General features: G+C 41.2%; 1 protein-coding gene across 3 annotated transcripts in view; it reads right to left on the bottom strand.

Moving 5' to 3' along the window:
• Positions 1–416: 416 nt before the first annotated feature.
• Positions 417–18,519, bottom strand: part of LOC110948541 (semaphorin-4G-like) — a 28,115-nt gene continuing 10,012 nt past the window's right edge. For all 3 annotated transcript variants that reach the window (XM_022190108.2, XM_022190110.2, XM_022190111.2), the window contains 14 exons: positions 16,554–16,702; positions 13,543–13,605; positions 13,328–13,426; positions 13,075–13,168; positions 12,883–12,996; positions 11,655–11,809; positions 10,570–10,745; positions 9,012–9,156; positions 7,953–8,175; positions 6,665–6,780; positions 6,432–6,586; positions 5,972–6,030; positions 3,010–5,472; positions 417–1,296 (listed from right to left, as the gene is read on the bottom strand). In XM_022190108.2, coding sequence (XP_022045800.2) covers positions 4,472–5,472; positions 5,972–6,030; positions 6,432–6,586; positions 6,665–6,780; positions 7,953–8,175; positions 9,012–9,156; positions 10,570–10,745; positions 11,655–11,809; positions 12,883–12,996; positions 13,075–13,168; positions 13,328–13,426; positions 13,543–13,605; positions 16,554–16,702 — 2,549 coding nt within the window. In that variant the 3' untranslated portion in view covers positions 417–1,296; positions 3,010–4,471. The remainder of the gene's footprint in view (positions 1,297–3,009; positions 5,473–5,971; positions 6,031–6,431; positions 6,587–6,664; positions 6,781–7,952; positions 8,176–9,011; positions 9,157–10,569; positions 10,746–11,654; positions 11,810–12,882; positions 12,997–13,074; positions 13,169–13,327; positions 13,427–13,542; positions 13,606–16,553; positions 16,703–18,519) is intronic.

Raw genomic sequence — 18,519 nt, 5'->3', positions numbered from 1 at the left:
TCATTACCTGTGGCATTTCTGAAAGGTAACTTCCGCAGGCTCAGATTGAACTGTTCCATCAAAGGAGGTCACATTTTCTCCTCTAATGTGCTGTAAGATTGGGTTTTGTCAACAACGCCGCACCGTTGGCTCCCAACCGCTCCTGGGACATCAACCTCCCAGCAAAAATTTTCCGTACCAGTCTGTGCCATGCTGCAGGAACTCGGGCCTGCTTCCAGTTACGATGCAGACGCCTCCTTTTTCCCTGACAATATTTACCGGCTCCGACGACTCACTCAGGCTTCTCTGACATGTAACATACCAGGGTTCTGCTCCAAAGCTTTGAAAGGGAAAAGATTTGTTTCATCTCCCTCGCTTTGTAAAATATGAGAGGCAGACTATAAATATACACAAGCAATCATGACAAAAGGAAGAGGTTGGAGTAAAAAGTTTTATTAGAATTCATCTGGACTGAAATGTGAAGGAATCTACTCCTTTATTAGTCTGTTAATTTAACAAAAGAAACTGATTATCTGTGTGCACAACTATGGTGTAACATGCAAATAGATCAAAACTAAGGTGAGGGTTATGTGTATTTCAGTGTACTTTTCCTTCCATTAGTAGTGTATAGATATTCATTTCTGTGGTGGTGGTGCAACTTCTGCATGCTTTCGGCTACCGTGCTTCTATTTATCCCATTTTGTGCAACACAGACAAATTGTGACCCTCCTATGCATCAGGGGAAAGTATCCAACAAGTGGCATTTTAACAACATTGACAAGAATTTCCAAAATGTACAATGTACAAAATTACAAATAAATATGACTTTTTAAAAAAATCCATCCCTTCTAGTTTTACAGTAAAATAGGCTCACATAGCATTGTTTAAACATCAACCTTGGCACTTTTCATGGTCAAGATCCTTATCTATTCCTTGACTTAAAGAGAAACAATTCATGCAGAAAGAAAGAATAAAAAACATCATTATATGTTCAGTTTGGTCTAATAAGTTTGCATCAGACGGAGGCAAGGATGCTCTCTGCACACAAAGAGCTACTGTCTGAAGAACAAACGCTGCTAAGAAAGACGCTGCAGCCGACAATTTTCATTCCAGTTGTGGGGAAGCAGAGCTGGCTGGTGCCGTAGCCCTTATCCAGCCTCGCTTCTGGCTCCGCTGTCCACTAACGATGCTGGATTTTATTTCACTGCTCATTAAAAGAACATCTTCGCAGCCAGTCTTTCCATCTGACACCGGTCGGGAGAGACGACGGTGTCCCCGGAAAAGAAATTAAGACAGACTGACCTGTGCTCATCAGACCTGAAAACATAAGGGAGAGAAAAACATTAAGGCATAAATGACAGCAATGTGTCGCAGCTTTACAGTCAGTCAGACTATATGTGGCCAGAGCTGGACTCCAACATAGCTATGTTTTTGCTATAAAAACTGCAAATCAAATAAAACTCCTGTCGCCGTGTTCACCTTGTGGTGTGCTTTGAAAGGGGGTCAAAGGGCTTTAATGAAGGCTTTTAATGTGTGAAGTGTGCAGCTACATCCGCCTCCTTTTATGGCTTTGATCAGTGCCACTGACTGCAGAGCTTGGATCTTCAATCGCGGTGCCTTTCAAACCGCAGTATTTCTCACCATGGCACCCTAGAAGAGTTCAATTCAATCAAACGTGCATCTACACAGGACGGTCTGTGGAAATGTACGACTGCGATACGCATGTTTAAAAGGATGTGGAGTGAACATGAATTGTTTTTTGCGTTTCCATTCTTGGACTACAGTAACAAAACACGAAACCACACCCTGAGCCCGAGGAAAATAATTGCTAGCCTGAGAGCGGTAGAGAGTGTAAATCTCCACAGAGATTTCTAACCCGCTCTGTTTCTGCAGCGAGGTCAGCCCTGTCATAAGACGAGTGTTTAATTAATGCTGCGCTCTGACGAAAGAACAACAGTAAGACCATGGGTCTCACGGGGATTCGTGAAACTGTCACGTAAGTTTTAGTTTCGGTTTCGTGCGCACCAACACGATTTCGTCATGTTTTTCGTGCCGCTCACCACGAAATGTTTTTCGCTGTGGTAATCACATCTGAAAGTGGTTTATACCGGCGGATTCATGACGATCTAAGCTGTCCATCGGCGTATACTGCTTGTGTGATCGCGTTTGCGGCCGCCGGCCGCCGGACATTCTTGAAATTCCTATGCAAATTGGTAAGTGTACCACCGGCTTATGGTTAGGTTATGGTTAGGATTATGGTTAGGATTATGGTTAGGGTTATGTTTAGAGACGATGTCATGCAAAATATAGCGTTGGATTCGCCGCGGTTTTACATTAAAAATATAATATACACATTCTTTTGAAATACGTTCTGAGTGGCACGAAAAGTCCGCCGTTTAAAATACATTGGTGTGCATTTCGTGGTGAGCGGCACGAAAAACATGACGAAATCGTGTTGGTGCGCACGAAGCCGAAACAAAAATTTACGTGACAGTTTCACGAATCCTCGTGAGATCGGGCTGGTAAGACGCAGCAACAGGAGACTGATATGGAAAATAAAGCAATCAGAGTGTGAGATGGATGAGATAAATCAATGCAAACATAAATCTGTGGTGCAGGTTAAATAAAATCAGATCGGTGCTGCAATATTCAGTAGTAAGAAAATAACTGATATCGATTAATCACCTTTTCAATGATTTTAGCCATGGTTTGTTTTGATATCTTCCATCATTAGACTCCTCTTATTACTCAGTTATTCTGTCAGAGTGAATTTCTCTGAGTTGACAGTGCATCTGTGAATGAATCACTGATGTTTCCATTTGTGAATCTCTGCTCCAAAACTTTTCCACAAACTACAAACAACCCAGCTGCCAGATCAACTAGCTGCTAGCATGCTAGTAAACATAGCCAGTATTCTCTCAGTTATCCAGTCGTGCATGGACTCAAGACTCCATGATCCATATCTTTAAGTGCTTGTTTGGCAAAGTGCCTGTGTAGGAAGCGTGTTGTTAAGACATAAAAACTATTAACCTTGGATGCTTCTGGCGCTCACTTCGCCCCGCAGGCTGTCATCCTGTGTTATGATCCCATGCAGGGCGTCACTCAGTGGTGGATTCGGGCTCAGCTGAGACACAGTCAGTGTTTGCTCTTCTGATCCATTGCGGTAAACAAGGTCCAGCAGACACAGCTGCAGCCTCCACAGTTGCAGCTCCTCAAACTGAGAAAAGGGCAAAAACTTCTCCTGGCATAAAAGAGTTTATGAACGTTCCCAATGCACTTTAAAACTGATATTTAAAGTGCATTAAAATCAATACTGACACAGGCTATCCATCAATACTCGGTGAAATAATCACTATTTAATACTCTTTCAATTATTTAAAGGTTTAACAAATGTATTACCTTTTCGTATTTTTTAATATATTGTTAATTTTATACATAATAGATCTGTATAATGTTAATTTATGTATTGGTGTTATCAATCTTTAGGAATTAGTAGACATGAGTTGAAAATTATAATGAAGGCCCACACATCAGGCTATATTTAACAATTTATGATGGATTGAGAGCCTCAGTCATGACTTTAATTAGGGCTCTAATAACAGTACAGCAATTCTCATTTCTGCTGGCAAATATTTTAACCTACATACTAAATAATTACCACCAAATCTGTTTTTTTTAACCATTTTAGCACCAGATATATATTGTATATGAGTATATTAATTTAATATGATCATTAACTAATAATTAAACAAAGTACATTATGATTAATATAAAACAATGTAATAATTTAGGAAATATTTTGTTGATTTAATTAGGATTAATAGTAGCATTAAATAATGATTAGTTCACCATTTCTCATTTATGGCTGGTGTAAAGTGTTCTGTGCACTCATGAGTTACTTCTTTTCTGTTGGTTAAGTCCATTTAAAAAGTGAAAACAAACCACATTCCCTCGCCCACCCCGTCCAAATTCATAATGAGTGAATGTCATGTTTTAAAAATGCATAGGCCATCTGTGCACTTCTCGGTGCAAACAAATTTTGGCTAGCTGCACAACAGTCTGAACAGACTCTTCACATGTATTTATATTCCTTTGCAGCTCCCCTCCTTGTTGGAGTCTGTCTATCCTGCTTTGTTCTTTGGGGATTGGAGATCTTTTGGGGGCTGAGATTTCAGCCCTGATGCTCAGATCAGACCACAGTCTGGCTGCACATGTTCGTGTGGGCAGTATCGAGGTGAGGTAGATTACACTTTATCCTGGTTTGTGCTTGGCCCTTCACTGGGATTTCTCATTTGTTAGGTGTTGGGAAATAGTTTGGAAATTCAGGATCAATGGTTCAAAAAGCAGGAATGTCTCAATGTGGACAAAAAAAATCCAAAGTAAATAATGAAGATAAGACTCTTTCGTTGCTTTAGTCCACAACAATGAGTCATGTGACAGGCACCAAGTAAGAACACAGCAGTCCTCCACTACATGGGGCAGCTGCACCTCTCTACACGGAGCTCTCGTCCGGCCTGGGCAGCAGCTGAGTGTGTTTCCTCTTCTCCAATATCTTGTTGAGCTCCTCGGCAAAGGAGTGGCAGAGCGGTGAGGTGTTTTCAGAGTCACTCTGCCTCAGCAGCACATAACTGTTCCCGTTCATCCTCCTCAGGACGCTGGGCAGTGTAGCCGACAGCCCGTTGGGGAAGTCGCATCCCGGAGAGGAAAGCTGCGATGTGGGAGGAAGAGGTGGGGCTGGAGGAGGCGGCTCCTTGTTGGGTGAAGAGTGACCCTCACCGGGGACGATCTGCAGGAAGCCTCCGTCCTGGATGCTGCCGTTGTGCAGCTTTGAACCTCCGTTACAAATACCGTTGCCGTTACAGTGACTAGATATTGTCTTCAGCTCCATGTGGGAGGAGCTTCTGTGCTGTTTTCTGTTCTTGCTGTGCCTCTTTGTGCTTGGATAGGCTGCAGCTGCTGCACGTAATGAGTACTTTCCTCTGTTGCCAACTCGCAAACAGAAGCCCACGTAGGTGAGGACCACAGTGAGAACCACACACAGGCCTCCGAGGATGGTGATGAGGGACAGGTACAAAGCCTCCATGTTCCTGGAGGAGAGTAGCTCTGTGTGCGTGAGGAGAGGTGCCACAAGGGGCTTCTCGGAGGAGGAAGGCTCAGTGGGTCCTGGCAGGGTGGCGAAGATGGGGTAAGTGTTGCGAGTCCGCTCAACAGGTGGGCGAGGGGGAAGGTCCAGGCGGATGGTGACATTGTAGGTGACTATGGCCACCTTGATGTTGTTCTCGACGGCGTGGCAGGTGTACAGACCGCTCTGGTCCTGCCGGGCCTCGATGATCAGCAGGCCGTCGGTGCCGGTTCTGAAGCCGGAGTTGAGGTCGTATCCCTGCACCTCGTCACCGTCCAGAGTCCAGAGCGGCGTCGCCAGATTAGAGCTGAGCTCGCACTGCAGCAAAACATCATCACCGACACGCACCGAGCGGCTCCGCTGGACAACATCTGCAACACCAGCAAACCAAAGTGTTTGAAAACACAGCAAGAAAAGTTTAATTTCACAAAAACACTCACAGCTTAGCCTCTCACACATTATATATGTTAATTCCTTAGATTAAATTTATCAAAGCCTGTCCAGAGTTACTGAGGCATGAACTCCGATTGCAAATCTTTAATTCCTGCCATCATATTACCTCGTACAGAGAGAGAACGAGAGGGCAGAAGATGCTACATTTTATCAGATTGAAATTGAGAAGTGAGAGAAGGCTTTTGCCTGTCTTGAATATCAAACGGATTTCTCTCCAGAGGTGGCAAAAATGTGATTAAAGGAGGGAGGAGAGGATTTTGCCAACACAGTGCGCATAATCAACTTTTAAAGAGGCCTTCATGTCATCTGATGACAACTATGCATCTTTTGAGTCCTTGCTATCGTTCTCTATTTTTAATATCCCTTTCATGCATTAAAGGCACAGTTTTTCAAGCAGCAGATGAGATTTTTGCATACCGTCTTGTGTGTTCTCACATCCTATGCTGCCATGCTGGACATCCTGGATTAAAGTGGATCTGAAAAAACGAGAAAACATAAGTAAATAGGTTTGTCACTCGAACAACAACGACAAAAAACAATCTGTATTTACAATGAAATACCTATTTTTTCTTATTTCTAGTTCAGCTCTTTCTGGTCTATTCATATCTCTCTATCATTTATTGCTTCTATAACTATTTTCCACTGACTTAGCGTATCTGTCCGGATTAATCAGTACACTCGAAGCACACAGCTGCATGCCATGTTTACTATCACAGGCAGCGTCAGGTTTCTGCCAGAATTGTTGTTGCGCAACAGTTCTGAGAGCTGACACTGTGTCAGGGCACGGTGATACTTGAGGTTGTTGAAATCAAACACTCAAAAGGCCACCTGCAGCACTTTAATCGCCTGATCCGACCACACACAAACACACACTCACCTGTTTGCATGTTTCATTACGTCCACGCACTCTGCTCCGTTCCAAGCACAGTGAGGGTCTCTGGCAAAGATGCAGTCATAGCAGGAAGTATATCTGCGACAGTTAGAGAGTGGCAGCTGAACCACACCTGATGGAGAGCCCATGTACACGCTCATCTATAGGGGAGAGAGAAGATTTAAATACTCCAGGACAGACTATTCATAAAATGTGTGTGTGATGGTGAGACATGCTACCTGTTTTTCGGATATCAGCAGATTGTTAACAGGCTGTGCTTCTTCAAACAGTTGAAGCTCCTCTATAATGTGCAGCTGACCTTTGATTTCCACAGCTTTGTGTAACCAGCCGTCATCTGGGTGGCACATGAAAAGGACAAATGTTAGAACTAAAACACCACGCAAACACAAAGTTGTCTGCACTACAAGCTGAATGTAATGCAAGTCTGTCTGAAATGTTTTCTAGGTTGATATCCAACCTTTTATGGAACTTTTTATTATTATTATTCATTTCAGTACACAATCTTACAAAAACTTGAAACTATCCTCTTATTTGCCTTCTTACCATTGTGACAGCATTGCTGAGTGCCAGTGACTTCACAAAGTTTCAGGAATCTAATATATAGGGTGTCACAACAGCAAGATTCACATTTTTTTGTTTTGTTATCTTGTGGATCTACAACTTGCATTTGTGGAAAAGCCTCCTAACCCTCTGAACCTTGAGTAGTTTCTGGGCATTTTTTTGCTGTTGTTACATTTTTCCCTACTTTGAACTCATTTTTTACAGCAATATGTAAAGTCTGCACCTCTATTGAAACAGCACAACCATAGCTTGAATCAGAGAAAACTCAAACAAGTCTTTTGGGAATTATAACATGGTTATGGTATCATAAATCTTAAAAAAAAAAAACACTTTTCAACATGCCCACAGGTTTTACCAATATTGGAAAAATGGTGGCTGTAGATACTAAAGATATATGACTTCTTAGATTTGTAATTTGCTGGCACATCTGTTTACTATCTGCTTTGGGTAAACACAGCCGTCACTTCAGCCGAAGATTCCCTAAATATTTGTTATGTAACTGTTGTTAACAGCTGAGCCAGTTATGGCTTTCTGAGGAGCGCAGAATTTTGAATTTTTACAGAATCTAATAAGACAAATATCACAATTCTAAGCTTAGATTTGATTATTTTCGGATGGATTGGCACATCACAGATGGTTTGAGGACTGATGAGCCCATCTGTTTTGGCAGTTTCTGTTTCTGAAAAACAGCGTGCTTTTGGCAACAGTCCAAAACATAACCCCTCATAAAACCTTTTTTTCTGGCAGATTTTGCTAATTTTGTAATTAGCCAATCAATCTTTTTCATTTGCAGTCTTTATACTAAACTAACTCTCTCCCAGCTGTGCAATAACTTCATATTTAAATACATGAGAATGGTATCAGTGAAAAAAAACAAATACTGCCAAAAATGTGACATTACTCCATAGATTGCACAATTAATAGCAGATATGAATTCATACAAACCTGTGCCCATGTACAACACATGGTATGTTTGTCCATCTAATCCCTGCGTCATGTGTACAGCCATCTGTGTGTAGTCTGTGGTCCTCCTGAACAAAAGGGGGCGTCTGTCTGAAGGTTGCACCTGCTGGGACATCAGAGGATGCCTCCTCACAAAATCCAGCACATCATCAGGCAGGGAGGTGGAGACGTTGATGCCCCTGGCCCTCAGCGCATCCGTGATACACTGTCAGAATAAAAGCCAAAGTGAGTGACAAGAGGTGAGATGATGAGCAAGTAACAAGGCATGATGTGGGCTGCGGGGAAGAAGAGATATTTTTTGGCTCATTTGTTATAAACTTGTCTTTAAATAGAGGCCAAGACTGGAAGGCTGGGAGGATGTCATGAGGCTTAACGAGACAGTCTGTTGGGAAAACTAGAGGATCAAGAAGAAAATGCGAGCCTGTGGAAGACAGTGTCTGGGGAAAATGCGACTTTTCATTCAGATTACAATGAGCCTATGTGAGCTCGGCAGCCAGCTTGCGCTGACATGCGGGCGACTCAGCTCTCTCTACACCTGACTAAGGAACAACTCTGCTTTCTATCTTTGTCCCTTTCAAATGACTCCAGCCGAGCCCACTAAGAGGCTTTCACGCTCACAAGTTAAAAGCCTTGACCATTTCTACTTTTCCATTTAATAGCAAAGTTAAAATTAAGTCCTACAAAGTGTTGAAGTGACACTGCAGTGGATAATGTCTGCTCCTGCTGGTGATGCCACGGCCCTGGCGGTTGCACTAAGCCATTGTCGCCAAAGCTACAAGCTGGAGTTAATCGCCATGGAAATGGGTTTCAGTGACATAAGCTGGTTGTATTTTGAGCCTCTTGCTTGAGGCTGCCACTCATCTTCCCTATCACTTTCCCTCCATCTTTTCCAGAGCTTCCTCCCTTCTTCACTTTGGATCAGTTCCATCTGCTCTCTATATGAGTTTTTACTGGGAGGTTGAAGCCGAGGGAGACGTCATTTCTGTGCTTCATCTCATGTTTAAGAGGCTGTGCTGCCTGCATGTGAAGACGTGCGTTTACCGTTCCAGGTCGAGGTTCAGGGATCTTTCCAGTGTATTCCTTCCACTTAGAGCCAGAGTCCTGGTTCTCCATGTAGGGTCCTTGAAAGGCCTCTTGGACTTCAGGCAGAGAGAACCGACACACTGCAGATGCCTTCACGTTTTTCCTACAGACATCAACCCGCACAGTGAGAAAGACCAGAGCACAAACCACGAACAATAACAGCACTAAACCCAGGGTTGCCATAGTGACAGCAGTAGCAGTACAGTAGATCAGTGGCTCACCTAGTCAAAGCGATGGAAAGAGACAAACGGGAGGGAAGCATGGGAGAAGGGGGGAGAGTTCAAACACTGACAGAGACAGTAGGAACTGATTAGAAGTCATACATCTGAGATAGGAGTAGGGGGAAGGAGGAGAGAACAAAATGGTTTCAGAGAGGTGTAAAAGGAACTGAGATAAGAGAGAGGAGAAGAGGAGACAGCGGCATCCAAACAGAACAAAAATGATAAAGATTGTTTACATTTTCTACATTGTGAAGTACTGTGCTTTGGCATAAAACTTGAAATGTTGAGCCCTGCAGTGAGGAGATCTGGTGACTTTGTTATGTTTGTCCACATCGTCATTATCCAAACACCAAATGAGGAAACATCTTTTGGCAGAACAGCGATTTATTACTTACATACTTAATTTTTTCCTTTAATGTCACCTGTTTGTATTTTCTACAAAGAACCTTTAATGTTCTAATAAAGACATTGAACCTCAGATTATTATTGCAATCGATGGTTGGCATATTTTCCCCTCAGTAGTCATTTGATTTATTCACATATCACACTTTAAAGTCATTTTTCCTTATGGGTGATACACAAGAAAACATGAATGCACATAATAATTGCGTTGAGTAACTGCTTACAGACACCAAACACTTCTTCCTGCTGCTGCTTAAGAATAAAATTATTGAACTGTAGAGGAAAGGTAAAGGGAGGGTTTGATTATGAAACATTAGTTAACCATGATTGTTACGATATAAAGACATAAAGTAATAAATTACTTTGACAGGTAACCATTTTAAATCCATTTCAAGAGCAGCGACAGTGAGCTGTTAATTTAAGAGTTACCGTCTGCAGTAATCAACTTATTATTTTTAACCAATTTCCTTATTTAAACAATACATCTTGGTAGTGTTGTCAACAGAGTCACCGGTTGCTCCTCTGACTGCTAAATGAGTGTATGCTGTTGTATTAATCCACTTGCTGTTGCCATAGTAATCACAGGTTTCACTGAATGAACAAGTGAAATCTTGATTCCAACTTTCCAAAGGCCATGTAAATCTGCATTTTTAATTAATATTCTCTCCTCAGACTTCTGTAAAACTCCACCAGTCAACTTCTTTTCACATCGTTTGGATAAAGAGCTTCTTTGGGCTTTGTTTCCCTCCTCTTTCATCTCATCCCTTCCTGTCTTCTTCGGTTGTCTTAATGTATCGATTGCTGCCTTTCATCTCTGTCTCGCTCATTTACATTTGCATCCTCAAAGCCCCCGTCAGACAGCGATCTCAACAACACACAAATTCCCCACTCACCACTCCAGGCCGAAGATGCCGTAGAAGAGCGTGTCCTGCGGTGTGCGTCCAGGCATGACGAACACGCTGCGCAGCATGTTGAAGTGGAAGTCGTACTCGGGCAGGGAACAAGTCAACCTGGTCTTGAGGAACGATGTCCAACGTTTCTGGAGAGTTAAATGGCCTCCTCGGTCGCCCTGAGGGGAGAGAGGGGGAGGAGAGGGTCAAATGAGGTAAGAACCTGAGTAAGGGAAAAACAGATTTTGGCTCAGGGTGGCACACAAGAGGATGTGAACCTCCTGAAGAGCACAACAGATGGTGAGGGAAAGCAATAACGATATATTCAATAAGGTTGTGGCTTCCCATAGGTAAGATTCCCTTCTGCAATCTACAGGTTTGTGTGAGGGTGTTTGCACTCGCTGTGGAGTGAGCTGCTAACTGGAAGTGACAGCCACACAAACAACCCATGAAAACAAATCTCAACTCCCATTCATGATTTTAAAAAAAATGTTTTGACAACTTCACAGTGGGGAAAACTTGACTCAAGGCCACAGTTCTTTTGGAAACCAACCAAATGACATCATCTTGCCTTTTGATTTGAACTTAGAAATGTATTCAGCCTGTGGCGAAATGCAAATGTCACATACGCCGCAACAAGGCATTTCTATAAAGACGAAAACACAAATATGCCGTCATGCTTTCAAGGAGAGCGTTTGTGAGCCGGCTTCATTTTACGGAGGAGAAAACAACAAGGTTATAACACTGTACAGCTGGCTCTTGCCATTTTCAACTTGTTCCTGTGCAGTAGGAGATGTAAATCATTCACATCTCAGGCGGCGGCGGATGCCAAACAGTCTGTATCTCACCTGCAGTCATCCATCCCTTTCACTCTGAGCCACACTGACTCAGCAACCAATTCATCAGCTGCACAGTCTGCTCCTCTAATTACAAAGGGGCCTTGTTCCAAATGCATTCCCCATCCAGCTCCTCATCTATTACTGTGCCCTCTCCTATCATCAACGCAGCCTTCGCTCATTCTATCCTGATGGAAGCTTTCACTCCCAGTTGCAAAATGTCTCCTGCATCTCTTTTTAATCTGCGCTCACCTTACAAACCCGAGCTACTCGAGCCACCCTGCTGCGGCTGTAGGTTGTTGTCTGTTCTTGGCTCGTCTCAGTGAAGAAGAAGTAGATCTTATCGTCATCGCCAGTACTGCTGCCCAAACTCTCCCTCACAAGTGCTGAACCCACGAAGTCTGCCTCTGCAAGGGGGAGAAAGATGCTTTGACTCACACAGTGCTTTTTTTTTCCTTGTTGGATAAAAGTGTTACAGGACATGTACTGAAAGCAAAAGGTGAAGCAGACGACGATTACATGCTTTAGTGAGCTGTGAAGCATCAGAGAGCCGAGCATTTTAATAACTTTTGAAATAATTTCAACTCAAAATAGCATTTTTAGAGGAGTCTGTTGTGAGACCGTGATACACAGTCATACTATTGGTTCTGTGAAGCTATTCTTAGGTACACCTATGCAGCAAACTATATGCTGTATGCACACAGCAAGCAAGGAATGTTCCCACAACATTACCTACAAGTTCTAATACTGTTTTAGACTACATTTTTAATCAAAGGACATTTTAAGAATGTTTTATCATTAAAGTATGTTCCTGTGAGACTCAAAAGTAACTAGGACATGATATTTGTACAGCAAATTTGAGGATGTTGTCAGATGAGGTTACTGAATAAACAAGGAAGAACAATCCGGAACCACCATTAAAAATGTTTTTAACATGTTTCCCTGTAAAGTGGTATATTGAAAGGAAAGAAATTTTGATTACAATATTCTGAGGATGCTTTAAATGAATGCCTATGAATCACTCAAATTGTTAAGATATTACATTCAAAATCACATGTCAACTTCATGGTGATGTTCAAGGAAAAGTCAGAGGATGACTAAAGCTGTTAAGAAGCATTGCTTTGAAGACCATGAATGTCTACTCTCAGATGTAATGAATGAAATTTTAGAATTATCTGTACGAAATCTCATGACAATCTGTGCAACAACTGGTGTTTTATTTCGTTCTGCAAGTGTTGGAGTGACAGACTGGGACAAAAAAAATTAAAAACAGTTGTCGGTTCATGTAAAACTAAGCTGTATTGTTTTAAGAATTACTGGAGCAATCAGTAGTAGGTGTAAAGAAAGTTAATGCATTATTGATCCACTGAAGCTGAAGCAGTGTGTAAGTTGCTGAGGAGAACCTGAAGTTAGCGCTCTGTCTCACCAAATCTACAAACATGATATAAAGGGCTTTTATCATCCTGGGAGAATAACTCACCGTTCAGCCAGCGTGTGGGAGCATCTTCTGTCTTTAGTGTGGGAGATGGAGAGTTGCGGCGGATATCTGGAAAGCTCCTGAACTCATACTGGGAAGCCGTATATATCTGCTGGTCTGAAGGAAAGATGCAGTTTGTCAGGTGTTTCAGTTGTTAAACGGACATGACTTACAAATGTTTTTAAACCAGCTTACCTATAATGAGGGCGGTGTAACCTGTCGATGGGCCATAGGGACATTTGTCTTTGCCCTCCTCAGGCTGAGATGAAATAACAAACCTCTCCTCATCCTACGCAGGGAACGACATTTAGGTAATGAGATAAAACACGTAGGTTCAACTTGAGATCCGAAATAAATGTACATTTTAAAATATATAGCAATATCACAGCATGTAATATTGTACTTGCACTGCTATAGAAAGAACTGAGTGTGTTACGTATTAACATACTATGAATGCACAGAGGGGACTGAAGGCATGAGTCCCACACATGTAGAGATGAGTTGAGTTGAACCTCTGGAGGAAGCGGATGTGATTAAAACACTCCGTCTGAAAGAAGAAGGAATAAAATATATTAGAGTGAGGAATGAATATCAATACATATGAGAGAATAAAACACAAAGATGAAGAGGAAGGACAGACTGAAAGAACTACTAAGTGCCTACCTTGTTGTCTTTTCCCTTGAGCAGGCAGAGACGTTTCTGGTTTGGGGAGGCCTCCCACTCAATCTATAACATGGCAAATAACACAGTAAGACTGAAGGAGAACACTCCAAGATGGATGAGTTCATATCACTGACTTACACAACATCTTTGGCGAAATATATATCACAGATCTTACATTAGATAAACAGATGGATGGATTTCTTTTTTGCTTTAACACGTCATACTTTAGGAATTCTGTCTCTTTTGTAGTAAAGAAAGTCAGCTTAGCTCATTTGCATTTACAGTTTAGCAAGAAACAGAGGAGTGGCTGCAATGAACACACACACACCGGCAAATTATACCTCATGACATAGACATTACCATAACTAGCATAACAGCTTAATGTCAGTCCGTCGCCAGCTACGAAACAAACTGGCAGTAAACAAAACAGCTCGACAAGTCAATGACGTTTTTTCAGTTTCTATGGTGTTGTAACCAGCTGAGGACAAAATCATAATCAAGCTGTGATTTCAGCTCTTGCCGATTTGGTGACAGCTGTTGTTACCGGAGGTAATGATGAGAATATGTTATTGAATCCAAGTCCTGAAGCTAAGTTTGAAATGAAACTGAATGGAGAAGACAGATGGTTTGAGAGAGGAGTGAAGGAAGACATCTTTGTTAAACTGACACAGCCATCCCTGAACAGAGGAGGGGTTCTACGATAACATTTATAAGGAACTTATAATGCAGTCTGGTGATCTCTCTGCAAAAAGTTTCACCACCAATAACATTTTCAGTTATCCGTGACCTATCAGTTTCACAACCATTCACACCTTGAGGCATATAGCGGTTGTTAATGGGTCATTAGCCGTGTAATTTGGAAGCGAGAATAAATACCTGAGACTCTCCATCACTCAGAACTGAAGAAGCCTCTTGGATGAAGGTCAAACAGCTCATTAGAGACACTTATGAAAAAGACGAAGACCCCAATTAAAGCTCAACGTCTTCTTTATAAATAATGGAAACTATACTTATACAGAAGGAAACATGTTTTTTTTACTGAAAATACGGTCTGGTTTTAAAGATTTTACAATTATTTGACATACAAGCATTATCTCCTGGCATGTTCACAGCCATTCATTCAGTGCAGTAATGAGGGACCCATAACTGACAATGTAAAATTCTGTATAGACTATTCAGAGAAGATGTATACATATATATATATATATATATATATATATATACACACACATATAGTGACACCAGATAAATGAATTACAGACATAAATAGCATCAAAAATTAGGTCTGACACTGACAATGATGATAATAAGATGGGGGATTGGGGCAAATCCTCTCACAATTCTCAACCAAGTTACACGAACCTGGAATATTAAAAAGAATCTTACTTCGAGCAGACTCTTTGTTCAAACAGACCCTTGGATAAGACTGCCATCCCAAACTTCAACCCACAAACATTAATTAAGAGACAATATCTCAAAATATGACAAAAATATGTACAAAATGATAAAGTTTTAGAATGCTGCATTTGGCAAATTTTAAACCCTATGAATCCCAAACCCCACATGTAGAGCTGAAATTCATATTATCTCTACAAAAAAAAATGGAGAAATGACAATTTCCTAGAGCCAGACACTGTGAAAACAGAAAATAAATCATCAGGTTTTCAACTTTTCAATGGTCCTTGAACGACTCATCTGTGACCTTTGTGAACATTCTGTCACAAAACGTAACCAAATCTAACCTCAAATAATAATAACCCTTAAGGTTTCAATAGGGTCCTCGGCACCACGGTGCCTTGGACAGTCGGTCCCCTTAAATGGTAAATGGTTGTATTTATATAGCGCTTTTATCCAAAGCGCTTTACATGATGATATGTCACATTTACCCATTCACACACTGATGGTGGGAGCTGCCATGCAAGGTGCTAACCACAACCCATCAGGAGCAATTAGGGGTTAGGTGTCTTGCTCAGGGACACCTCGACATGAGCTCGACGGGCCAAGGATCGAACCGGCAACCTTCCAGTTACAAGATGGCCACTCTACCCACTGAGCCATGCTGCCCCCATGCAGCGCCTGTCCTCGGCACAGTCGGTGCTCGGACCCCAATTATGATATTTTATTAAAATTACTTTATTCTCGACATCTTATTTTTTTTAAATGGTAAAAAACACTATTTACACTAATCAGATTATGTAGAAACTAAATATTCAGCATTCCTCAGCGAAACTGTGAAGCCATGCCTGACTTGTCTGTAATGAACAGACACATGAAAATAAAATCTGGGTTGTTTTCAGCTGAACTGCAGGCAGTGTTTACACTGAGCAGATAAGAGACAAGCTTGGAAATAGACATTTCCAGCTAAAATAATCATTTAACACATTAACAATGTCTAGACTGCATTTCTGACTAATTTAATGTTATCTTCATTGAAAAAAAATGCTTTTCATTCAAAAATAACCCCAAACTTATGAACAGCAGTGTAGATTCACCATTTTGTTCAAGCCATGGTTTTGCTTTTTCCCCATAAACTTGTAGGAAATTACACTAGAGTGACAGGAGCAAAAAGATGGTACAGAGGGTGAAACAGAGCTTAAAAAATAGGGTAAATACTGGCAACGCTGGTAGGTACATATTGTGTTATGCTAATTACTGAATAAATTAGAAATTGCTTCTGTGTTAACATACGTGGATGACATTAATATGGATTCTATATCTATTTAAAGTTGCAGTGAGAAGATACAGTAGTCAGTTCTTCAGTTTTATTCTCATCAATACATTATTGTATGCAGTGAGCTGCTCCTGTAGCATGGCTGTGAGTTATTGTGTTGAAAACAATATGACGACACACACACAAATGCAGAAACACACAAGGGGGTGACAGGGGAAAAATAAATACTTCTGCCTCAAAAAGAAATGCCGTTGCCTCACAAAGTTCCTGCATTGTGAAATGCAAATGACGCTGTGGCAGCGTTAAAGATACGGCAGAACACAGAAACAAACAAACTCACAGAGAGAACAGAGCTGGCTGAGATGTCAGAGGCATTGAGGGCGAACACAGCCCCCCGGGCCCCGACGTAGAGACGCTCACTGTCAGCCTCCAGCAACATGGTGCTGTAGCTGACTGCAGAGGAGAGGAAACGCCTGCAACCCTGGAGACCTGGGAGGGGAGAGGAGAGGAGAGGAGAGGGTTTATCGTTAATGAAGGTGACCTTTTATAACCCCCTGACACTCCTTCTGCTACGTCTACTTATGCAAAGAAGCTCCTAATGCCCTTACAAAATACATCATACCCATTAATATGCCACACATGTGCTCTCCTTTCTTTAGAGGCTGAATCAGTGGTCTGATATCTGGAATAATTTTCCGTTCAGAGGAGGATTGGTGAAATTTTAAAGATGACACATTCAGAGTCAGTGGGAGAAAGATGATGACAAAAACCCAGTTTAGGCGTCTTTGTGTGATATTGGACAATACAAATGGTTTTGTGCGTCTACACACATTACCACCTGGGTATATCTAAGCGCACACACTGTCCAATGCTGCTATTGATTATGGTCTGTCTCTATGGGAACGACCATAGGTTCACAAATAGCATTTTTCAGAGAAAAAGCCTCCGTTTACAATCACGTCTTCTAAAACACTACAGAAATTGGCATCTTTATTAGCTGTAGTGATTTAGGTCTGATTATTGCAATGCGTACATGAACTGACAAGCAATTTATGTGATAATTTTAGCAAAAGATTCTGAAAAAAATCCACATACACTGGATATTCATGCAGAAATACATCTCCCTAAATGCCTTTAGAAAGTCACAGCCACCAGGGAGGGGCATATTAAAAGCTCCAGAGCGAGAGCTTTTTCAATCTAACTTGACAGCATGAGAATAAAGGGTGAAACAGAATTTCATCTTCTGTGATGGATTTTTTGCTGTATTATTTTCGAACGCTGGTGCAAAGTGGTGAAAAGACCTTGTTCTTTGATTCTGAGGGACTTCCTTTAATCTCTGAGATTCTTTTTTTAGACTGTGAGAGAAAAATTCTTCTATTCAACTTGACTATACTGTAGCTGCACAGAAAACCTTACAGGGCTTCACAATTCCTTGCGTTTAGCTAGAAATAAGAAAAACACAATAACAAAATGGAAAAAAACACAATAGATTTAATACAATACCTTTCAGGAAATAGTCCCCAATGATTCAGGTCACAATTCATTAATAAAAATTCACCAAAATGTGCAGATTTCTATCCTATGACATTATTTTCTGTGTCTTAGACATTGCTGTAAATCTTTTTTGTAACATGCTCAAGATGACAGTGCGAATATACTAATGTTTAAAATGATCTTCATCTTAAGTCAGCTTGTTAGCACGCTCACATTTCTTTGTAGTAAATACGAAGTGCAACAATGGCTAAAATGTGGAAAAAGCTGTTTTCCACAGACTATTTTACACCTGTAGAACATCTTTTGGGGATTTTTTTAGGGGCGAAAAAAGCATCTACAACGGGCTTTTACCTCTGAGCGGCCCTGAAAAAATGCTGTGTGCCTCAACACTGATTGACAAAACTTTAAATAAGTGCTATGTTTTCTGGCTTCTCAGTGTCCTCATCTAATAACATTCATTCTAATACTGCCATCAGCGATGTAACATTTACCATATAAGCTAAAATAAACATTCCACTGTTCTGTTTCATAGAACTGGAGTAATGTGCAGCAATTACTATTTTTATATATTTCAGAAACAGTGCAGTCGAAGCTATTGGATGCTACACTGCAATGGAAACAAAGAGTTCCTGTAAACATTCATGCTACCTTGTACCTGACTCCTAAGCTCCTGCTGTGGAAAACCATCTATAGCTTTATTTTTAAAAACCAGAATACTATTTCAAGTATATTAACATTTAACCCTGAGTGGAATACACAGTCTGAGATCAAGGTCTTTTCTGCAAAAAAAAAAAAAAAAAAAAATAAGCAGA

The sequence above is a fragment of the Acanthochromis polyacanthus genome, chromosome 15, assembly GCF_021347895.1.
Source record: "Acanthochromis polyacanthus isolate Apoly-LR-REF ecotype Palm Island chromosome 15, KAUST_Apoly_ChrSc, whole genome shotgun sequence".
NCBI lineage: Eukaryota > Metazoa > Chordata > Actinopteri > Pomacentridae > Acanthochromis > Acanthochromis polyacanthus.
Note: the sequence above shows the minus strand (reverse complement) of the source record. Positions and strands in the feature narration are given on the sequence as shown.